At 41.6% G+C, this 25,492-nt stretch overlaps 2 protein-coding genes across 3 annotated transcripts in view; both read left to right on the plus strand.

The window, feature by feature from the left end:
• The window catches only part of Nell1 (neural EGFL like 1), an 821,283-nt gene that overhangs the window by 547,484 nt on the left and 248,307 nt on the right, over positions 1–25,492 (plus strand). The window lies entirely within an intron of this gene.
• On the plus strand, positions 15,382–16,566 carry LOC121452228 (probable isocitrate dehydrogenase [NAD] gamma 2, mitochondrial). Its single transcript, XM_041658174.1, has one exon. The coding sequence runs from the start codon at positions 15,382–15,384 to the stop codon at positions 16,564–16,566; it is 1,185 nt and encodes a 394-aa protein (XP_041514108.1).

The following is a 25,492-nucleotide window of genomic DNA, read 5'->3' on the forward strand; positions in this document are numbered from 1 at the left end:
CAATGCCCAGAAAACAAATGCATAAATTAAATATCATGAGTGAGGTTAATATTAAAGTAATGTTTGTTCCGTTTATGGGAGGAAGGAGTTCATGGGGGAGGTGACAGTAGCTGCAGAAGGGGCCTTGAGACTGGCCAAGAGGATTTCCTGCACAGCTCGAGGGAGACAGGATCTGCTAAGTGGCCTCCAAGCCGTCAGTGCTCTCTAGCCAGTGTAGTCTTTACCATTAACCCGTATCTGTGGAGGTGGCAGATGTGCCGGTGGTCTCTGACCACTAGGCTACACCGCACTGTCATCCCTCCTTTCCCAGGACATTTCTCACCCATCTCTTCACAAGCTCGGGGGTGTGGAGATGTGGTGTGGCTGGGAGAACCTGACAGGCACACAAGAGTGACTAGGAAGCCCACACCCTTCCAGAAGTGTCTCCTTTACCTCCCTCCAGTGCACAGGGGAGCCGAGGGAACAGACATACTAGGAAATGACAAGCAGGTAGAAGGGATGAACAATGTTCCAGAAATTACAGGCCCTCTCCCACCAAACTGAAAACAAAGGGATGAAGTCTGAAGGACTGTCTGGAGGCCTTTTTTTCTAGCCAACTGAGAGTGTTCTCCATGTGTAAGGTGGCCGGCAGGTGCCCATGTTCTCCCAAACTGAGATGAATTTATCTCAAGTATCCATGATCGCCAGTTGTCTAAAGCTGACCCCTCAGCTTCCTCGAGTTTGTTAGGAATCTGAGTGCTTCCCTACCTGTTTTCTGGAAAAGCCACTACCTTGTTCTAGAAGGACAGATTTGCCATCCTTAGGAAGCCCCTGGAATATACTGTGGGCCACATAGGCCTCTCGGTTTGGATCACCCACAATAGACCTACCATTTAAATGCAAAATTTCTTAGCAAAGCACCATCCCTGAACCAGATTCTGAGAGAAAATTGAGGTGCGATTTGACAAGATAATGTTTAGAGCAACATCTGGCACTGGGTTTTGGAGGCAACTTTCCATAGTGTTGGGGAAGTAGGCAAGAAGACAGGCCCTTTGGGAACCAGCTTAGTGGTCAGGCTTTCTCTCCTCTCTGATCCCCTTTCCAAAGCACAATGTGTATTGCTCTGCCTGATAGGAAAACTTTCTCCTCTTGTTTTTGGAAATATGGCTGTTTAACCAGCTTCTCTTGAAAGGGTCTTATTAAATCGTGCAGGGGAGTCCTGTCCACACCAGTCCTTCTGCATTGTCAGATTCACTTATGTTGGTAAATGTGCCATGCTTTCTCCAATTCCATGTGTTTGTGCTAATTGCTATGGTATTTTCCCTTGAGTGAGATGGTTCTTGAATAATATGGTTCATCATTTAAGAATGTATACTACTCTTGCAGAGGACCCAAATTTAGTTTCTAGCACCCACTTCAGACAACTCAAAATCACCAGGAACTGCAGTTCCAGAGGATCTGTTGTCCTCTTCTGGCTTCTATGTGCACTGCACACACACACACACACACACACACAGACACACACACAGACACACACACAGACACACACAGACACACACACACACAGACACACACACACACAGAGAGAGAGAGAGAGAGAAGAATATGTGCATATTCATGATTATTTAAGAACACCCCCCCCCCCCCAAATAATTGACTCATGTCTCACATTTCCACAGAGGATGTTCTAGGTCCCTTAGCATCCAAACACGCACCTCCTTCTGCTCCATTTGCCTCTCCACCTCTGCCACCATCTCCCATACAAGACTGTGATTGCATTACAAGGCAGAACTACTGTGTTAACATCTCCTTTGCATAGCACAGAATCTGGTCCACAGAGGGACACGCAGGGAGCAGATGGTCTGGGTTATTGGGCTATTTATGCTACTTATGCCATTCATTTTTTTCCCAGACTTCTTTCCTTCATGATTATATGACATGTAATTTTTACCTTTCTGTAATACTCTTTATATAATGGTATGTGATCTTTCCCTGAGAACCAAAAATAGATAGGCTGGTGTGGCTTTGTGGCTTCTCTTTGGTGGTTTATTTCTTGTGTACTTAAGAGTTGAGAATTGAGAAAATATTGGCCTGAATTTTAAACCAGGTAGAAAACAAATCCCACTGAGATGACTTTACAGGCAATGTTCAGATCTACAAAGCAAATCTGCTTTTGGATTTATGGATTCTGGCAATCATTTCCCCCCCCCCCCCCGCTTGAAACAGGTTTCTCTGTCCTGGAACTCATTATCTAGATCCAACTGGCCTCAAACTCAGAAAAAAAATCTGCCTCTGCCTCCCTAGTGCTGGAATTAGGGGCATGCACCACCAAGTCCAGCTGTTAGTGGTAGTTTTAAAAAGGCAGTTATGTATCCAGTGTTTAGGGATTGGCTGGGGGTGTTTCCTAGTTCTTGGCATTTTATTCAATAAAGGAATCAAGATAAATTCAAGGTCTTATAGAAGTAGCAAAGAAACTTTATTCAAAACAGTGGTAGTGCAGATGAGACATGCTGTTATAAGTCACAGGCCCCAGGAGTGAGAGGACTCACCTGGGACTTCTTTTGTGAGTTCTAATGGAAGGATGAGGTGGTTACTAAGGCTTGTGTTTGTGCTTCTCTATTCAGAGTAACGATTTTTAAATTATTAGATATCTACTCTATGTCCCTTCCCATAAGCATCTGATTTTTCTTTTTCACATAGGTTCTCATTAAATAGCCATGGATTGGAACTCACTATGTAGAGCAGGGCAGCCTGGAACTCAGGGAGATCTGCTGCCTCTGGCTCCTAGAATTAAAAGCATATGCCACAAACCAGCACACTGTATGCTTACAATCACGTGAACACCAGTTATGCATAGGCATAAGATGGTAAATGAGGGATTCTCCACAGAAGTTCTCTTAGAAGACTAGTTTGTCTTATAGCACATGTACCAAAACCAGTTCGGGCGGTATCAACCTCCTGTTCCTCACACCTAGACATAGCTGGAGTTGGAATCTGTGTTTTATGGATGGCTGGTAGGGGAAGAAACGTATTCCAGTGTTTGGAGTGGGGTGTGCGTGCAGTGTGGTGTAGATGGGGGTCCAAGCTGGTATCAGGTTGTTAATCAAGAGGGATATGTGTGCAGAGTACATGTGGGTGTGGATTGTAGTACAGATGCCTTATTTTAAGAGTGTCGTGCATAACCCAAACTGAGCAGAGTCACTGTGAAATGCTACCAAAAAAGAATGATTTCTCAGCACGGCTTTCCCCAGCTTCCCTTCTGGCTCAGAGGTGCAGGTCTGTACACTGGAGCTCTCTCTCCCCTTTTCTGTCCCCGCTTTCTCCTTCCTCTGTCTTTCTTTTCTCCTAGTGCTTCCTTCCTTCCCTCCATTTTCTCTCTTTGTCTCTCCCCCTACTTCTATTTTTAATTCCATTAGTTGGCTCAGTTCTTCCTCATTCTTTTTCTTTTCGTTTTAGATTGGCTTGGTTGTTTATATGTTTATACACTACAATATAATTACATACTTTTACCCCTTTGCTTTCTTATAAATGCCTAGCCTGTTTTCCTATTTTAAATTGTTACACAAAGACACACACACACAATGTATATATCTATGCATATAAATATAACCTACTCAGTCCATATAATATTACTTGCAGATAGATTTTTCAAGGCTTGCCATTTGGTTATCATTAGCCAGCTGATATGCTCTCTCCCAGGGAAGACTCTTTCTCCCCCTGTCAGGATTCCTTAGTTGCTTATAGTTCATATGGAACCACAAAAGATTCAAGGTAGCCAAAAGGATTCTGAGCAAAAATAAATAAATAAAATAAATCAATGTTGGAGGGTTTACCGTTGCAGATCTCTACATATTTTACCGAGTGATAGTATTGAAAGCAATATGGCACAACCACAAAAATAGACATGTGGACCATTGGGACAAAATCAAAACCCTAAATACAAATACAGGTAACAGCTTTTGACCGAAATGTTAAAAACTAACTCTGAATGGATCAAAAACCTACATGTGAAACCAGAAAATCTGAAGCTGCGGAAGAGAGCAAAGAAGTATCCGCCATGTGCTGGCGTAGGGAAGGACTTCCTGACCAGCACTCTATCTGCCCAAGTATTCGGGCCAGCAATTGACAAGAGGGATCGGCCCCATAAAATAAAAACTTCTTCACAACCAAAGAAATCATCAGGGGAAGAGGAGGCCTACAGAATGATGAAGGAGAATCTTTGCTAGCCACACACCTGACAGAGAATTAAAATCTACATCGTGTAAAGAACACTGAAAACAACCGAACAAAACAAAAACAAAAAGCAAAATGATCCTTTCAAAACATAGGCTCAGGATTTGGACAGAGTTCTCAAAAGAAGAATAAAAATGGCTAAGAAATATCTCAGACATTGTTCATTATTCCTATCAATTAAGGAAATGCAAATCCAAACGGCTCTGAGATTTCATCTAACCCCAGTCAGAATGGAGGGCACGTGGGCACCCTTACTCCCTGTTGGTGAGATTGCAAATGAGCGTAGCCACTATGGAAATCAATGTGGAGAACTCTCTCAAAACGCCAACAATGAATCTCTCACATGAGGCAGCTGTACTGCTCCTTGGCCTGCGTCCAGAGGACTCGCCATGCTACTCCACATGGACTTGCTCGGCTAGGTAATGGAACCCGTAATATCCTTCAGATGACAAACGGCTAATGAAGGAGGTACCTATGCAGAAGGAGCACTGTCACAAGAGCCACCTGCAGTCCTAGTTCCATCCTTCAGGTGTGAGGATGGCACCCGGGGTCCCCGAGAAACTCCGCTTGGTTTTGGTAAAGCTATCTCACTGTGTCACGCAGGCTGACCTCTGGCTTTCTCCTTAGCCCAGGCTGATCTCAACCTTGTCGTTCCACTGCCTCACTCTCCTGCATTCTAGGACTACAGGCACCTGCCGCCACACTCTACACCCTTCTGCGTGGAGAGCATTCACCATGCGAATGCTGTCCCTCTGAGCTTATTCCTTGATAGACTCCACAGGGTTCTACCGTCAAGTTTGATGTTGGAGATGAGCAGTCGGCGCTTCTCCAGAAAGAAGTAAATTCCCCCTACACAAAAGCTGAGAGTCGACATCATTTGCTTAGGGTCAGAGTCTTCATAAAATCTTTCAAAATATTTCTATCAAGCAGCAGCCAAGAGGTCTGTCGGTGTGAGGAGACCCCGACTCCGCCACATGTGGCTGAAATTGATTTTTGCAAATCGGATCTATCTTGGTTGCCTCTGGCAACAGTTGCTTAGTCTGTCTACGTAATCTTCTTCCTGACACTCAAACTCCGGTGAGTTCCACAACCCTGTCTCTTACGTCTCTAGTAAGCTTCACTGTCCTGTGTTCCTTTCCTACTTCTTATTGTGGATGTGTTAACAGAATAATAGGCAAGCGATAAGTTCTCTGTTCAACTGGTAATTATCGCTGACAGGCAGTAGTCCAGGCTGCCTCAGGAAACAGAAAGATCACCATCCCCGAGACGGCTTCAGTCAGATGAGAATGTCTTTATTAGGGGTCACTGTGAACAGGGAGAGGAACTTGCAATGTCATGGCTGGCAGTGTGGATATGCACGCATGGCTTATTGGCTCGTTCCTGGTATCTTTTATTTTTGACATAATCTATGACAGTCAGGGAGTGAAAGCCGCGTGGAGCTCTCGTCTTTGCTTGATCACTTGGGTTAGAACATTTCTGTGCTCTGGCGGGCATTCCATGCCAAGCTGTAATTCAGCGAAGGAGAGCTCTGCTAGCTGGCATCCCAGCCACTAACTAATCAGCATGCAGCAGAGGCCCCATCTGCGGGAGGGAAATGATATTTTGTCTTGAAGGTTGTTGAACGGCCTCTCACTTTTTCTTTAGGTGAATGAATTTTTAGCATTTGCTCACGAAGGCTCGAGAATTATTAAAAATTAGTCAGTATTCACAAAATATGAAGACAGATCTTAAAATAGTTTTTTTCTGGGTAAGGAGAGAATTACAAATAGGAGTTCATTCATTTCCCTCTAGAAGACATATTAATAACCTTACATCAATTTCTCAAATTGTTAAGTAATGGGAGATTGGGATACAAAGTGCCTCCAACATTCTGTAAGTGGAGGAATTTTCTCTATGTGTGAATCGATAATAAATGAAGATACTAAGAGGCTGAGCTGTACTCAACTATCAAAGTATTCAGTGCACCACAATGCTGGTGTCTTCTTAGAATTTTTTAAATTATAAATTGGGGTCAACATGTACAAGTTGAGTTCAAATACCGTAAACTAACATATTATTTTAGTTTTATTTTGACTGAGGATGCTCCAAATGCTGTTTGTGTGAGTAATAATGCCCGAGGCAACATTCAAGTTGCATGTATTCAATTCTTTTTTTTTTTTTTTTTTTTTTTTTTTGGTTTTTTGAAACAGGGTTTCTCTGTAGCTTTGGTGCCTGTCCTGGAACTAGCTCTTGTAGACCAGGCTGGCCTCGAACTCCCAGAGATCTGCCTGGATCTCTGTGAGGAAGCTATTACCCTCATTAACAGAAGCAGCAACTGAGGCAGAGAGGGTTTAGCCGTTTGCTCCAGTCTTGGTAATCACAGCTATAAGGGAAGAGTCCTAAGCAGCTCTGTCAGGGTCAGACTCCATAGCTGTAAGAGAAGCAACCAGAATTAGAACCCAGAGCATCTGTGGCTTTCAACTCTTAGGTCTCACTGCCTCAAAAACTTTGTGTAAAAATGGGCCCTGGGAACCCTTCTTGACTTCTTAACCACCCCTAGGACAACCATGCTCAAATCTGTTAACAGATTCTCTCACTGTTCCCTTAGTGTCTAAAGCAGTACAATCCTTAATACGCCATCATAGTTCCAAATTTGACCATTTGTAGATTGTTCTCTCACACAAGTTAGTTTGGCTACTGGTTATTGCTTTGTTCTCTAGCTAGGTCAGTATTCTGTGTTTTCATCATTGTGCCTGTGTATGCGGTGGTCATGAACAGATTACAGGGTATGCAGCGTTGATTTTCTTGCATGCAAGGCCCTTTGTTCCCCTTAGCATTAATTAATCATCTTCTTGATTAATTTACTATGTACCTATCATAATTTATTCTTAAGCTCCCACCCGAGGAATAAATGCCCTGTGAGACATCAGCTGCTTCATCTGAAAACCCCGCCCCACTTTGATTGGTTTCTAGGCTCACTCCACGGCTCATGCCACGGGATGCCCGTTGTCTCTTCCTGTGGAAGGGAGCTCTGGGATTCAGCACTGTATCTCTCCTTTTACTCTTCTAGCTTGACAAAACACCCAATAAGAGGTGCGTGGTGGGATATTTTTGAGACTGACTCTCTAAAAATAATGTTGGCTGAATATTTATGGATTGCTTAGAAACCTGGAATCTAATGAGCAAAATGTAAATGTCTTTAAATTAATTTAACCTCCATTTAAGACTAGTGATTTAAAAAATTATTTTATTCTTTAAATCAGCTTCTCTGTGGGATTTATTTATTTATTTATTTATTTAAGATTTCTGCCTGCTCCCCACCACCGCCTCCCATTTCCCTCTGGGATTTTTAAGGCATTATTTTAAGTTAGGGTATGATATTTCAAAACCCCAGTGTACTTCCGGTTCCCCTTCCTTTGTGTTCCGTGGTGACTCAGTCTGCTGCTCAGTTTTAACCATCGGCTTGGCACAGCCTGGAATCACCTGGTAAGGGAGTTTCAGTTGATGCTTTTCTAGAGTAGGTTGGCCCATGGACATGGCTGTCATGGATTATCTTTATATTTAATTGATGTAGGAAAACTCAGGTTATTGTGGGCAGTACCATTTCTTAGACAGCAATTTCAGTAGAGAAGAAGAGAGGGAGACCTACATGGAAGGAGGAAGCAAGCAAGGATGTGTTTGCTCTCTCCCCCTTGACTGTGATGTGATGTAACCAGCTGCCTTGACTTTCCTGAAATTATGGGCTGCAGCTTGGTGTTGTAAACCAGAGCAACCCTTGCTTCTGCTATACTGCTTTTTCTCAGGAGTTCTTTAAAGTCACAACAATGGATATGAAACCAGAACAAACTGGTTTCAATTCCCTTCATTCTGATGGCTACTTAGTGGGCTGTTTTGATTTGACACTCATAAACTTCAAATGCGCAAATGTCTTGATTTAAGACTTGGGGGAAGTCTTTAGTCTTTGCCTTCAACATGTTTGCCTTCCACCCCTTTTATAGCGCTCGTTATAGTGATGCCAAGTCTCGGGATTTTCTCATTAATTTTCGCACCTCCGTTCGTTTCCATATGTGGACGTTTCTCCGTGTGTCTTCCAGCGCCCTCTCCTCTTCTGTATCTCGGCATTGCTTCTTTCCTCCCCCATCTTCGTTTCTCCGAGCAAACCACCTTGTTTCAGAACACACTCTTTCTGTTTCATGACTCTTCTGTCCTTCTCTCCTTCAGACATTAGTGATAATGTGAGAAGTTGGTTCCTGTGCCTGCCTCCCATAAAATGTTCATCTGCTGAGTTGTTTCATTCTAGATGTTTCTCACCAGTGTTTCACCTTGACTTTTCACTCATATTCAAGATCTGAGCAGCGAAACGATAACCACTAATCTCTGGGGTGCAGTTTGACATGGACTTCAGCTGGGGCCCCTCTCTGGGCTATGCTTGGCATTTGGATTTCCATGTCTGAGACAGCAGGCGCCACCTTTTTCTGCTTTCTAATTATCAAAACTTTTATCCTCTGTGATCCTCATGACCCTTGCAAATATGCAAACTTAAGCACCAGGAGAAAGAGAAGAAAATGCAGAGCCTCATTGGGTCTCTGAGGAGGGGTGAGTGCAAAAACATGCCTTTGAAGGACCCTTTACCTAGATGCTGGTTTGCCAACAGTGTTAGTTCTGCATGATTATCAGCACACTTTCTATAGGCTTGTAGCTCTGCTGTGGCAATGCGTGTGCCCGTGAGTGTGACTCTTGCTCACCCGCGGAAAGCTTCACAGTGTGTGTGGGAGAAGAACACAGACCAGGGTGAAGAGACCAAGGCCCAGTGTTCTGTGGAGTTATAAGAAATTATTAATCTCCTTAGCATCTTACTTCTGTTGCTGTCAAATGATAAAAGCAGGGTCTGTGCAAAGATTGTGTGAATGTACAATGGAGAACATGGAGCACACTGGCTATGGTTGTTTGGGGGAGAAAATGAAAAGCAATATTATCAGGTTTTTTGGAACATCGAAGGTACCTGAAGAACTCTCTCTCTCTCTCTCTCTCTCTCTCTCTCTCTCTCTCTCTCTCTCTCTGTGTGTGTGTGTGTGTGTGTGTGTGTGTGTGTTGTGTTTCTGTGCATCTAAAATTTTCTACCTTTATTAAGGTAAGCTTGCTGTCAAGTCGCCATGCTCCTTGAAGCTTCCCGTGTTGCTTACTCTTTCTAATGCATGCCTTCCTTTTAAAAGTCATAGCCCTTAAAACCCTTCGATTTGATTTCTGAATTCTTCCATGCTGCCCTCAGGGTATCATAGCGGTCATTGGTTTGTCTTTGAAGACTCTCTGATTTCTGACCCCAATTACTTTCCCAGTTTGTCCGTCCCTATTTTCCCACATAAATGCAGCCAACCAGGAACACTTGGTGTACCCCGCAGGCCTTTTAATTTTGTTTCCATTTCTGAAAGTCCCTCTCTCCATCCGTATTTCTCTGCTGCTAGTCATTCTTCATAGTTGGTCTGAAGACCCTCTCTTACTTTCCTTTCCAGGACATAAATCAAACATTCCAGCGCTGGAACCACAAAGCACTGCATCTGTAGTAACATTTATTCATAATGTGTGTGTGTGTGTGTGTGTGTGTGTGTGTGTGTGAGACTCCACTCACATCTGTTCACACCCATATATATGTGTATATATAAATGTGAGTAGATATGTGGTGCTAAATTTTATATATAGAATTTATATGTTATATATAAACATTATATATTTATTTTATTTATTAAATATATGTGTTTATATTATATATAATTTTATATAATATGTAAGTATATATTTATATATAATATCTTATAAAATTTGTATATATATTATATATAAAAAGTCTAGCCTCCCTTTCTAGGCTTCAAACTCTTTGAAAGTCTGTGTATTTGTATTCTCTTCATAGCAAGCACCGTTACTATGATGTTAAGAGATCTGCATGCCTATCAATCCGTCATCCGTGTATCCTCTTTTGTTTCTTGCTTCTCTACTTACTGGGATGCAGGATCTAAAAGAGGTCCTGCAGGTTGAAGAAGACACAGTGTAAGAGCAGCGAGATGGCTCAGTCCAGGAAGTACTTGCAGTGCTCGTGTGAGGACCTACATTCAGATCTCTGGCCCCCACGTAAATAGATAGCTATGGCGGTACATAGCTGTAAGTTCACTGCTAGGGAGCTAGAGAGAGACAGGAGGACCCCTGGTGCTTGCTGGATTGTCCTTTTGCTTGAACGATGAGGTTTGAGTTTACTGAGAGAGTTTTCTTTAGACTCCAAAATCAGGTAGAGGACTTGGAAGGTACCTTCCATGCCACACAAGGGTAAAGATTGGGGTTCATATCCCTAGTACCCATGTAAATATTAGGTGGGTGTGGCAGCTCGGCTGTAATTGCAGTGATCTTGAAGTAAGTCAGACCCCTGGGGCAAACTGGCTAGCAAGACTTGCCATATTGATGAGCTTGAGTTAATTGAGAAAGCCTACCTTAGCGAATAAGGTAAAGTGGGGAGTGATTGCAAGAGACTCACAGCATCGGTCTCAGGCCTTCCCATGCACATACACACATGTGCACATGTGCCTGATTATACAAGTGTCATACACACGAGAATGCATGTACACATGATATCCACCACACACACATCCACATGTAAAAAAATAAAATAATAAAATATAAGGTGGAGAATTATCAAGGAAGACAAGTAAACCAAGGCCACTGCCTCCACATGCACATACATCCAGAGACATACATACAGAGACATGGACGTCAGATGCAGCAGGATGCTGGGCTCTGAAACCCACATTGTTAACCAGTAATTTTCTTCTTTGTTGAGGTTGCCACTGAGCCCCTGGTTGTCCTTATTGATCATCCTTTCCTCTTTACAGGATCCTGACAGTGTTGACTGTCCTGCCCAAGGACATGACAGTTCCCTTAGAGAACAATGGCCTCTTCCTTATGTCCAGTATGGCAGTGTATTTCTTCTCTAGTCACCTTCCCCTAGGACTTTAAATACTGATAGTCCCTTCATTGTCATCATCTCTTTCTTAGGCCGTTTTGTACATATCTTCTCAGCCAAGTACTTTTCGACCGCACTGGCATGACCTTACTGCGTCACCATCAGCGATGACCCAACAACACTGCACTTATTCATAAGCTTCAATTTTTAAGTGTTTATGAATTAATGGCTCACTTTTCCAATGAATCCAAATCACCCTGGAGTTACTCTCATAGCATACAACATTGCTTCATGTGTATCTCAGTACTATATCCTGGATCGTTTGTGATGGAAGGTTGGCCATATTTCATTGGCTCAGATTTCCTGAAATGTCCATGATCTCATGTTATTTAGGTGCCATTGATGGTTGTTCCAGTTCTGAAAATGGTTGTGACAGCATACCCAAGATCTGTGCAGGCTCAGCGAGACAAAATTCCAGCAGATAGGGGAAAGGTGGGCACAAATTCCCACCACTAGCTGAGAAACGGTAGGTAACCGATAGCTGCCAAGAGAGAAGAGTTATCTTCAGGGTGTGGTCACTGGTAGATCTTCATTCCATTGAAGAAGTAAACCATTCACAAGCACTTAAACGTAAAGCTTATTCTGCCCATGTCTGCAGACTTGAAATTATACAGGCCAAAGAGACTGAGTGATTTTTTTAAAAATGAGGACACAAATTTAGGTGGTGGAACTGAGAGGAGATGGGAGAGAGCATGAAAAAATTTTCAAAATACAATGAATGAAATTCTTGAAGATGTTAAAAATAGTTATAATAATTCGGAAAGACTGCAATCCATGAACTGTGGATGCATATGTGTGTTTGGTTCCTTGCTTTTCTACATAGCTAATTAAGAAGAGATGCTAACAAAGTGTGAATATTTACCTGTATCCTCATGGCACAGAAACTAGGGTGAAGCTACCCTTAAAGCTTCCAAACTGGGAGCAATACCATCATCCAAATGAGGGGTTCAGTCACTTATGCTCTTTGTACTAATAGGAAGACAACATGGAAAAACTATTTCTGTACATTTTGATGCTGAGATTATAATTATTTTTCTTAGTCTATGTTACTGCATGCTGCTCTTCTAATATTACCTGGAGAGACCCAGATTGTATCTTTGATGTATAGTTCAGTATGGTATTAATATTAGAAAAGTTTCATGTACATTCTTTCCCTTAAAGGGACATGGTTTAAAACCGGTAAAGAGATTCCATGATCATTTACTTGGAAAATTTTGCTTTCTATAACTCTTTTCTACGAAACAGTTTAGAGAGAGTTTGTTCTGTTTGGTCAACTACTTTATGTGTGCACATATTTATGTATATGTGTATATGTATTATGTAACTTAATGGGAATATCTCCTATGAATATTATTTGTCATTTATTATAACCAAAACAAAGTTGGGATCCTTGGCTTTAGGTTATTGTTCACACTCCTATTTAACTCTCTGATGCACTGATGACTCCTGAAGATAGATTATCACCCATGAGCCCTCATCAGGGTCTGCAGACTCAGTTATTAAGCCACTCAGTGGGGTTCATTGTGTGGATGTCTTTCAGACTCCAGAGATATAGCATCCTGAAACTGAACTCATTTGGATCCTCTGTCTTCACCCAATGGACCACTCTTCCAGTGTGGCTCATTTCCATTGACTGCACATCTGTAGTGAGGAGGCAAGCAGGCCTGCTTTTCATCCCGCCTGGCTCCCGCACGGCTAGCTTAGCCCCAGAAATAACAGCACACAAACTGTATTCATTTAAATATTGCCTGGCCTGTTATCTGTAGCCTCTTATTGGCTAACTGTCAGATCTTGATTAACCCATTACTAATAATCTGTGTAGCATCATGAGGTAGTGGCTTACCGGGAAATATTCTAGCCTACATCCATCTTGGTTCGAAGAATCATGGCGTCTGCCTCATTGCCTTTTTCCCAGCATTCTGTTCTGTCTACTCCGCCCACCTAATTTTCTGCCCTATTAAAAGGCCAAGGCAGTCTCTTTATTAACCAATGAAGCTAATACATAGACAGATGACCCTCCTACATCACACATCTTTCCTCCAGTCTGTTAAATATGTTCCGAATGATGATCAGTTTCTGTAGCTCTAACCCAGTCCTCATACTGAGCTAAATATCCCTGGAAGGATTGTCCTTTGTATCTCTGTCTTCACCCTGCTCATAATGTCTGTCAGGGTCATTTTTTTTAGCCCACTGTCACTCACATTTCAGGATGGATCAACATTATTAAAGCATATTCTTCTGGGTCTCAGCTCCAGAGAAGTTCATTCCATAAGTATATAGATAGTTCGAAGGCATTGCATTTCTTACCCAATGATTTTCCTAGAATGTGTTGAAAAAGAAACCAGATTCTAACACCATACCAATGGATACATGGTATCATATATTTGTGCAAATCTATATCAGGTTTAAAATTGGAAGAAAAGCCAAAAGCAAACCGTAAGTTATGAGTGGCAAAGGTTTGTCAATGTTCATTCATCAGCTACTAAGCCTGCATCATTTGCAGGCAGGATTCCGACCAGGGGAAAGAATATCTGAGGCTGTCTCATGGCTTGGGCATGGGAGCAACACCATTATCTCCCTTCCAATTCTGCTGTGACTCTAGAATTGTTGAAAAAATAAGGTCTAGTTAAAAACATTAAAATCTTGTATGCAACTGTCATGAAATCTCCAAACACAGCACTTCACAACTCTTCTCTTTTCCTGTCTTTCTGACTCATATTTTGATGTCCCCTGAGCCTCAGGTTGGAGGAAGTTGATGTAGCTATCCCGTCTACAGCTCTCCTGTGCTCAGCGACACTTAGTCTCAGCATTTTAACCAGCCAAGAATCTCTGCCCTAATCATCATCTACTGCAGAAAGAGGCTTCTCTGACCGAGGTTGAGATCAGTGGCACAAATCTCTGGATACAGACAATTTTATAAGACAGTTTGTTAACACAACTGTTTAGCAGGACAATACTAGGTCTCCCTAGAGCCTAGGACTTTCGAAGACAGGCTTTTGAGGACAAGAGTCTCTTTTCTTTAGGGATATGGCCACTGGCATGTTTCTGCAAGGGATGGCCCTTCACCCATACATGTGTGGGAAGTGCTAATTAGAGTCAGTTGGTTATTGATTTCTAAAAATTTATTCTCCCATATATTATATCCTGACCATAGTTTCCCCTCCCTCTTCTCCTCCCAGTCCCTTCCTTGCCTCTATCCACTCCTCCTCAATTGCCCTTCAGAAAAGAGCAGGCCTTCCAGGGATCTCAACCAAACATGGCATATCAAGTTGCAATGAGAGTAGGCACTTCCTCTCATATTAAGCATGGTTGAGGAAACTCACTAGGAAGGAAAGGGCTCCAAAAGTAGGCAACAAACAAACAAACAAAAACAAAAAGTCAATGAAATGATTTCTAGTAAATAATATGCTATACTTATAGACAGGAGCATAGCATAATCATCATCAGAGAGGCTCCATCCAGTGACTGATGGAAACAGATGCAGAAACCCACAGCAGAACGTTAGATAGAGCTCTGGGATCCTGCAAGGTTTGTGGGCAGGGGAGTGGGCATTTGTAGGAGCTGGAGGGCTAAAAGACACCACAAGAAAGCCCACAGAAATACCTTACCTGGGCTCACAGGTGTTCACAGAGACTAGCTATCAATCAGGGAGCCTGCATGGGTCTGAACTAGGCCCTCTGTATTTTTGTTATGGTTGTATAATTTGGTCTTCTTGTGGGACTCCTAAGAGTCCTCCTTGCCCACTATCCTCCCTGTAGAAATGGGAGCTGTGTCTGATGCTTTTGCCTGCTGTTGATTGTTTTTAGGACATGGAATTAGAAAGTTGTGGTAAGTCGTTCCGACAGGAGCTGGATGAAGACTGAGGTCATAGAGATGATCAAAATACAATGTATCCATGTGTTAAATTTTCAAAATTAAAGAAAATATTTTAAAAATCATATTTGCAGAGCGTAGCACATATAATATGTTGTATGAATTTATTGCCCAATCTCAAAATGTTTGTAGCTTTTGGCGTAGACATCCTATCTTTCCCTGTCTAGGTTTTGGATTAGAATTGAATGGAATAGAACAGAATGTAAGGGGGGGTGGGAGAGATAATTGTGACTCAGGAAAGAATCACTTGTTCGGAACTCCAGTGAATGTTATCTCTAAGAAAGAGCAAGAGGACAGCTCTGATAGGGAAGATGTTGGCCGCAGCCAGCTGCTCCGTGAAAGCAATTCTTCATCCTGCTCTTCTTGGCCATTCTAGGGCAGTTGTACCTGAGCTTCTGATCCCCTGGAGAAATGTCTGCTTATATCACACAGTGCCTCCCCCAGCTAAATATGGTGGAAGGCACACAGTAACTATGATTCCTGGAGATGGCATTGGGCCTGAGCTTATGGTTCACGTCAAGAGAATATTCAGATTAAATTGTGTGCCGGTGGACTTTGAGGAGGTATGGATGACCTCCACATCTAACGCAAAGGAGGTTGACCAGGCTATTACGGCCATCCGTCGGAACCGTGTCGCTCTGAAGGGCAACATCGCAACGGATCACAGACTGCCTGTCAGTTACAAATCTCACAACACCAAGCTTCGTACCACCCTTGACCTCTATGCGAGTATTGTCCATTTTAAGACTTTCCCTGGTGTGGAGACCCGGCACAAGGACATAGACATCATAGTTGTTCGAGAAAACACAGAGGGCGAGTATACTAACCTGGAGCATGAGAGCGTGAAAGGGGTAGTAGAGAGTCTAAAGATTGTGACAAGGACCAAGTCTCTGCGCATTGCTGAATATGCCTTTAATCTGGCGCAAAAGATGGGGCGCAAAAAGGTGACAGTTGTTCACAAAGCCAACATCATGAAACTGGGAGACGGGCTCTTTCTCCAGTGCTGTAAGGATGTGGCAGCTCACTACCCGCAGATAACCTTAGAGAGCATGATTATAGACAACACCACCATGCAGTTGGTATCCAAACCCCAACAGTTTGACGTCATGGTGATGCCCAATCTTTACGGCAATGTTATCAACAGTATCTGCACAGGGCTGGTTGGAGGGTCAGGACTGGTACCTGGAGCCAATTATGGTGATGTATATGCAGTATTTGAGACGGGCTCAAAGGAAATATGTAAAGATTTAGCTCATAGAAACATTGCCAATCCTGTCGCCATTCTGCTAACCAGCTGTATCATGCTGGACTACCTCGATCTTCAATCCCATGCCACTGAGATCCGCTCTGCAGTCATGGCATCCTTAGAAAACAAAGCCATCTGCACACCAGATGTCGGAGGTCAAGGTACCACATCTGGAGTCATGGATTACATCATGGAATATATGAAATGTCATGGATGCTGTTATCCGAATTTTTTCCCATCCCAACCTTGATTCACCCCTCAAATACTCCAGTCAGCTCAAAAAGGGTGCACTGTGAATCACCATTGGCTCCATGTCACTGAAAGGAAAAGGTGGTTCAGTACTGATCTTTCCATTAATTTTAAATGCAATAAAAATTGCTTATTCAAATTAGCAAAGCTTATTGCAATATGGGCAAGTTGAGAAAATTCCTTGAAAGTTCACTCCGAAGTCCCCACCTCTCTGGGATAAGACATGCTGAATAAATTAGAAGTCTTCATAAAGTTCTGGAGCTTTATCAGAATCAAAAAATGATTTATCTCTTTATCTAAACCACTGAAATCCAGCAAGCCAACCTAAAGGGGATCCTGGGCTATAGAAGTCATTAATGAGTTGATCAATGTAATAGTCTGCCTACTGTGTGCATTGTAACTTTAATAACGAAACTCAACTAGTGCAGAAAGCTCCCACAAATAGTGTCCTCTTTTATCTTGATGACATTGAAGATGTTTGTGTTACGGGTCCCCTGTAGTATTTCAATGGTGCATGAGTTCCCTCCGTGACCCTAAAAAGGCTCCCCTAAAAAGGATATTCTTAAACATTTCAATTGTTCTGAAATCCCCCCAGAATCACAGAGCCCACAGCTCTCTGCCACACAAACAGAACTTAGGAATATGAGCCACACACTCAGTGATTCACAATTTCTTGTGGTGTATTTGCCAACTATGAAAGATTGCATGTAAAAATCAAAAGCCATGAACTCACTTAAATACTTGTCATTATTTTATTATATTTTACTTACAGTGCTTTGAACGTTATAGCTGAGAGTAAGGCAAGCAATACCTTATTAGTACCTGAAAGAAGTTCTTTCTCAAATTGAAAATGTAAACATGATTCTAAAAGCTGACAGTAATTTTCTCAGAGAGAATGACATGTGGCTAGAAATGAAATTGAGAACCACAGAGCGATCTGCAGTGTCTTCCTATCTCACCTATTAGTCATGGATACCCACGTGCTTAGTGCCACACATTACAGTTCTTTATCTTGGACCATGAAAAGGTCTCAGAGATGCTGACTCACTTATCCTAACGACCACATATCCACGGCCAGGCTAGTTGGATTAAGTTTGCATGAAAAGAAGTGATCAACAAACTTCTCCTCCATAGAAGTAGTTCTTGAAGTATTGGGGGTCTAAATAGCTGGAGTAGTGTTGATTGGTAACCCACCTCTTCTCACATGATCCAGACAGACACCAATGCCATTGTTTGGGAAAGAGAGCGAGGATGTATTCTGCTGTACTATGCCATGGTGGCAAAATGAACTAACCCACTTCCCACTTTTGACCCCCTTTTCTCAACACTAGAGGTATGTAGTGGTTAATACCAATTTTAAACATGGCAAGATTTAGAGTCATGTAGAAGACAAGGATTTGGACAATCCTGCGAGCGAATGTCTAGGCTGTTAGCCTCTGGGCATGTTTATGATAACCTTCTCAATTAGGTAAATTGAGGCAGGAAGACCAATCCTAACTTCCAGACAAGTGAAAAAAAGAAAGTGAACCAAATACAGGCACTCACTGGTCTCTGCTTCCTGACTGCAGGTGCAATGAGCACCTACCTCAATCCCCAGCCATTAAGTCTCTGCATCATGATACACTTGAAATGTTGGCCAAAAGCAACCCTTGCCTCTTTAAGTGGCTTTAGTCAGGGTTTTCCATCATGGAGACAGAAATCAGGGAATCCTGGATCTTATTCAAAGCACAAGCAGTTTAACTGCATATCATTGTCCAACTGTCAGCAAATATTTAACTCTCAGAGGATGATTATGATGTGTTTGAGCTAAGTTTAGCCCCAGTTCATCTCTTGACACTCTCGCAGACTCTGGACTAGATTCTGGAGGTGACAGCCTGTCACCCTTTACTGTCATTCTCCATTTTCATTGTTAGAGTCTTCCATTTGAGTATCTCTAGGAAGCATGGGGTGAAGCTATTCTTATTGTGCCCTGTATCTTTATCATAATGACTGGTACACAGATCATAAATAATTGCATTTCTTCAAATTAATGAAACAGTGACTCAGGCTTAATACTCTTACATATTAAGTAAATAATAATGGTACATTTCTCATGGCAGAAAACACAAAGGATCACAGTTTGACTGTTACATAGCATCTAGTAGGTTTCCAAAATTGCCATTTCTGTTATTGCTTATTATATGCTATGGAGAATGATGATCCTAAAGAAAACCAGGTTATTATATAAGGTATTGTGTATAGATTAGTATTCCATAACATACTTTTACCCTGGAGAGCAAACTGTCTTCATTAAGTCCCCTGATTCACTATCTGTTGGAGGAAGAGACACTTGTTGGTTCCTGAATGCTTGACAGCTCAGACCCGAAATAATCACACAGAAACTATATTATTGAAAACACAGCTTGGCCCATTAGCTCTAGCTTCTTATTGAATAACATGTATATCCTAATTTAACCCATTTCTAGCAATCTGTGTATCACCACGTGGCTATGACCTGCCAGGTAATTTCTAGAATCTGTGTCCAGCGGGTCTACATGGCTTCTCTCTGACTCTGCTTCCTTTCTCCCAGCATTCACTTTAGTTTTTCTTGCTTATCTAAATTATACCCTATCAGGCCAAGCCAGTTTCTTTATTAAGTAACCAATAAAAGCAATACGTAGACAGAGGGACCTCCCACACCATTTTCCCTTTTATGTTTAAGCAAAAAGGAAGGCTTTAACTTTATCATAGTAAAATTACATATAACAAAACAGGTATCAAGTAAGAATTATAGCTACAATTTTTATATCTACTTTATCTGTTGTCATAACTAAGGAAAACTATAACTATATTCTTCAATTCCATCAAAGACTCCACAAGGATATATTACCAAGTAAACAGGAAGTGCATTGTAAACAACTTCCAAAACTCTAGAGACATTTCACTGCCTGGACAGTCACCTGAAGTTCTTCTGTATTGTAGAGTATCCATATTCAGCCTGGCAGACTTTTCCATGAAGCATGGAATTTCAAAGACAGTTCTACCTATCTTGGCAGTTTGTCATTCACTTTTTTTCTATGTCCTGCAGAATGTCTAGCAGACTCTTTCATGAAGCAGGAACCCCAAAGAATGGTCTCACCTTTAGGCAAGTTCAGCAGTCATTTCTCCGTGGGTTCTGCATGTCCACTTTATCAAGCAGTCCAGGCAAGAGCAGTTTCTTGCCCAAATGGCTAACAAACTCCATAAGGATCCTCTTCAATGCCCATCATCCTCTTGAAGTAAATTGGTGCTGCCAGAAGCAGATGTATCTCATTGTCATGAAAAGTACTAAGTTCTTAAAACATGTTAAATGCCATATTCTGAAGGTTTCCGAAAGATTTGAAGAATACCTAACTGAAATATATCTATATATGTCTAGAATACCTAACTAACATGACTAGAAGCTTGACTATTATAGATGATTCTCTATTAACCTTTATTTCTTAATGTTTGAAAATGAGCTGCACAAACACAGAGCCTTAATCAAGAGCAGAAATAGACATATAACAAAATTGACCTTAAATTTTTATCAATAAACCAAGAACCATATCAATGAAAATCTCTATAGCATATCCCCTTTAAATGTTAAGAAACATTTATAAATAATATTTGGGAATTTGGGCATAGTTCTCTAGACTACTTCCTGCTGTTTGAGAAAGTTATTAATCAGGTCTTTCATGATATATCCTGTGTGCTAGCTAGGTTCATCTCAATCACCAGTTGGGTAAAGTAATTTTTGGGGGAGTGTTCAGGGCAACCTGTCAGGGAGTCTTGATCCATCAAACCATATTAGTCTAGAAGCAATTTACAGGTTCTCATCCTTTGTGGAAACAAAAGAAGAACCTCTTTTCCAAAGCAAAATATCCTTAGACCCAAATTCTGAAGTCAAGATGCCTTTATACTATACATGCTGGTTTAGCTTAACAGTCCATACAATGAAATATCTCTCTGTACTTAGCTCCTTCACAGTTAAAAAAATTCAAAGAAGACAAAATAATATGATAATCTAGACTCTCTGTATATTCCTTTTACATGGCTTATTTATTTTTACTCTATTACTTTTTAATATTTATTTTATTATCTTTACTTCTTTAATCTATGACTTTCTGTACTCTGTCTCTTTAAAGACTTTGTTTTGTTTTGTTTAAAACCATTTATTTTCTTTATAACTCTCTATGCTCTTTTTCTTCTCTCTCCCAATCCTACATACATTTATCCAACACTGTGAATCATTTAGAGGTCTTTTATGTCTGAATCTGTCCTATTGTATATCTGTAATTCTTTACTGTCCAGGAACACTTCTTAAAATGCTAAGTACTTCCTGAAAACTTAAGCTGTGGCATTACTAGTGTATATATGGAACTTCCTGGTTGCCCCACCCAGTCCAGCATGTTGGAGCCGCTTGTGCCTCTGAGAGTCACACACATTGCCCCATTCCCAGACACACAGCCAGTCCATGTTGCCATCAAGCAAGCCGAAGCACCCTGCTCACAAACCCATCCAAATGGTCTCCCAAAGGAGGCTAGAGGTCATGCTGGCAGCACAACCCAGAAAGCCTGCATTTCTAATTGTCACTTTTTTTTGCTACTGCTGAGTCAGGAAAACCTCTCTTAAAGGAGCTGTGGCATGCTGCCAACAAACAGCAAGAAGCTCTGTTAAACTCTGTATTTTTGTGTCTAGAACTCCATTTCAAGCTTTCTCAGGCTTTTAAGTGGATTTTAGTTGGCCACCTGGGCATTTTATTTCTTTCTCCTTTTTGCATGTCTGTGTCTGGTATATATTTGTAGGTATGCATGTTTCTGTACATGAATGGGTACCTGTGTGTATGAGCATGCAAGTGTGTGCCTTGGGAACTTCCCAGGTATCTCTTATTTCCAAGTATTCTCTGTGAACTCGTCTGTCTGTAGTTTACTTTTCTTCCTTCTGTTTTCTCCAATGTACCTGATGTGTTCTTGCTGAAACACAATATAATCATATTACAGCCTTACTCTAGACTCCCCATTCAGTGACTTCCCTTTGTCCCTTAGGGAAAGACATCTAAGCAAGCACAACATGCTCTTGGCTGTAGGAGAGATTGAGGAATCATCACTGCAGCGTCAGAACCTCGGGCAGGGGCAGGCTCTTCATGCACAGGCGCCCAAAGTATTTATGGAAGGAAGCAAATGAGTGAAAGGTTCAGGGCACAGACAAGAGTTGGCAACTAGAAGTACTAATTTATTGCAAAAACACTCGGGTCTAGCTTTTCTCTACAAATCTCACCAAGACTGTTATTTTTCTAAAGAATGCTGGAGCCCAGAGGGCAGTGAGACAGGTGCCTGCTGGGTATGTTCCCTGAGTTCACTTGGTTGCACTCAGTACACCATCTCCCCTGCCTGCATTCATCGCATTGTCTCATTTTTGTCTCTATCCATTGTCTGCTTTGCTCTTAGTCCAGACTGTAAAGAATAACAGCATGCTCTCTGCCTTTTTCCCTAACTTGATTCTCACTAGCTCTCCGTTTTGGCTGATGAGCCTGTGAATCACTCATTTAAATGCTAGAATTGGCTTCCTCCCTAGTCTGTTTCACATAGGAGGTGTGCTGACTCTGGAAAGCCTGCTTAATCTCTCTGATCCCGTTTATTTATTGTTTTAAAAGGTCAAATTCTACCTTCATGGGACTATAAAAATTTCTCTGCTTTTCTATTGCTAAATGACTCCCCAAATCTAGCTGTTTAGGACAAATGAGTGTGTGTCATGGTTCTGGAGGTTAAAAGGAGTACTAGGAATGTCTGGGACACCTAAAATGGCTTCCTGGAAATTCACAGTAATGGCTGCCTGTCAGAATCCTCAGTTCTTTCTCACATGAAAATTTGAGGTATTTGAGTCTTTTCATACTACGTTATGTGGTTTCTAAATTGAAAGACCGAGGCTATAGATTTCTTAAGGCTAAGCCTTGTGTCTTAAGACTACTTCCGTATACTGTTGATCAGAATAGCACTAGGAGATAATGGATCAAACCGCTGAACTATAAGCAAGCCTTTGATTAAATGCTTTGTCTTATAATAGTTGCCTTGGTCATGGTGTCTTCACAGCAATAGAATAGTGACTAAGACAATGTCATTATGTAATTATCTTTTTTTGTGATAATTAGCTCACAGTATACCTGTGCATTAAAACATTGAGATATGGATACATACATAATATACCTTAAGTATATACATCTTAAATGGTCGATTTTATCTGGAAAAAAAAGAAAAAGAAGACTACAAAATACAAACACTGAGATTTTTTAAAAAAGCTTTAATAACAGTTCCATGTTGGTCACATTGTAGAGTTCAACCATGAAGCTATTATGCAAAATGGGAAACAAGTACTAAGATGATGGAATTGGGTTCTTATGATGCTGCAAGAAAAAGAATCAAACATAGATTAAAGGGTCACTCACCTCCAGAAACTAAGAAAGACAGATAATGATAGATTCTTGTGAACTTCAAAGAATTTGGAAAATGGCTGTGGGTTGGGGAGACACTGAGGATCTTCATGTGAAAAAATGAATTAGAAATATTTGGTTTGTATTAAAGTAGAAACAATATTTCTAAATGAGTCTATTATCTACTCACAGTCTGTTAATATTGTCAGTACATTTATGTCCAATTCAGCCTATAAGTGAAATGTACCCACATCGCTGTCTATCTGATGTGTTATTTAAGTTACTCGACTTTGTGCAGACCCTTTTACATCTTTCAAATGTTGCCACTGGGGCCAGTGAGATGGCTTGGTGGGGAAAGGTGCTGGCCATGAAGCCTGATAACGTGAGTTTGACTCCAGGGACCCAGTGGTAGAAAGGGAGAATTGACTCCTGCAAGTTTTCCTCTAAAGTGCAAACACCTGCCTTGGCCCAGGTAACCCCACATGTATTACTGTCCCCCTAACATAAATTAATGTAAAAAAAATGTTATCACCGATCCCAAGGAAATCACTTTGCATGAATCTGAAGTTGTTCCTTTAAATGTGTACAGTGTCTTCTAAGCACAGCTTTCTGCAGGGAAATAAGAAAGGAGATTTGGATGTTATTGTGAAGAAAACTGCAGCAGTGAAGTAAGAAGTAGAGATTTCTGGATACTCTTATGGAAAGAAATACAAAGGAGGTTCAATAGAAGTTATATTTAGCTCCTCACGGCTCTCTCTAGGGGACATCTGTGGTACTTCATCTGGGTTTGATCTTTCAAAGTCATGAAAGCTTTAGTTTCTTGAACAGGTGTACAGTGTGCCCAAAAGCCAACTTCATGCCAAGCTTCCAAAAGAGATGTTGCAAAGCCTGGTTTATAAATAACTTGTTTTCTCCAGGCTAAGCAATGTCTTTAGGATTGATCCTTTGGAAGGTATTCGTATTCATGTTCTGACGATATTGTTATTTTTGTCTATAATTTATTCTTGCCTACAGCAAGATCCTGGCCTATAGTGACCTCACTCGTTCATCCTATCTCCCCCTTGCTTATTGCTCTGTGTAGATTGTTGAGTAAGGCTCTCCCTTTGACCTGTAAGCCTTGGAGCCCTGATGTCTCAGCTTTGAGAGCCCATATGCACTCGCTCAAGGAGGCCTTAGCTCTGAGCCATTCAGCAGTAATTAGGCCACTAATAGCAGAGTGTGTTAAGTGTGGTAATGGAGGTATGAGCAGCCAGCTATGAGAACAGAAGACAAAGGAAACAAGGAGAGCCTCCCAAGAACAAACCAAGCCCTACTGATCCTTAAAACTCCAGGAACAAGAAGGACGAAGGAGTAGTAGGGAAAGGGAGGAGCATTGCGGGTGAGCACTGAGACCCAGCCTGTCATTGTTTACATGCCAACTAATAGACAGAATTGTGTTGGAATTTTGATGAGGACTGCACTGAATCTGTAGATTGCTTTTGGCAGGGTGGCCATTTTTACTATATAGATCCTACCAGCCCATGAGCATGGAAGAGCGTTCCATTTTCTCATCCTACACAGGGACACTTATAATAAAGCAGTCAGAGCAAGCCATGGGGACTAAGTCAGTAAGCAGCACCCCTCCACAGCCACTGTATCAGTTCCTGCCTCCAAGCTCTTGCCCTGTTTGAGTTCCTGTCCTGACTTTCTTCAATGATGGGCAATGATGTGGAAGTATAAGTTAAATAAACCCCTTCATCTCCATGTTGTTTTTGGTTATGCTATTTAATTACATGGGTGGTGACCCTAACTAAGATGCAGGTGGGGGGGATTGGAATGGGAGGATCAAGTGAGAAAGCGAAAGAAAGGGGGGAACAAGGAAAGAAATATTGGTAGAAACGGATAGAATTAAAGACCATTTGAGGGTTGATATGAAAACCTAATATAGGAGAAGAGTCTTAAAATATGTATACGTATGTATACGAAGTCATCAAATAACGGAGATACAGAGCCCCAACTGGCCATCTTTTTTCACCAAATGAAGCTTCCGGTACTATTGGCTTACATCTGATTGAGTTGTTGGCCAAAGAGACCCCATGGGAACCCCCAAACAACACAGGCTATTGCCAAGACTATAGACCCCTCTGCACAAATTGATAGCAAAGTTTCATTGATGAAGACAACACTACACAACTCATTGAACATGGAGAAGTTGATCTGGTGCCTACCCCACGTTCTCATCCCCACGTTCTAGTGTCTTTGGTACAGGAAAGTACTCTGCATGCCATCAAAAGAGAAATGCAAACAGCAAGCCAGCCATAATCCCTTTGCTGTACAGTGGTGTCAGGCCCGCAAGCTTGGCTGTTGCAGTGCTGGCACAAAGCTTGTGGAAATAACCAACCAATGTCTGATTTTGAGTTAAGGCCTACTCCACAAGATGGAACCCCTACCTGACAGTGATTGGGTGAAGAACCTAGGACTAGATAGCCCAGGGACCTAGGCTAAAACCAAGTAGTACTTT

The sequence above is a fragment of the Microtus oregoni genome, unplaced genomic scaffold, assembly GCF_018167655.1.
Source record: "Microtus oregoni isolate MIOR12 unplaced genomic scaffold, Mior012 000000F_ref0000247, whole genome shotgun sequence".
NCBI classification, from domain to species: Eukaryota; Metazoa; Chordata; class Mammalia; order Rodentia; family Cricetidae; genus Microtus; species Microtus oregoni.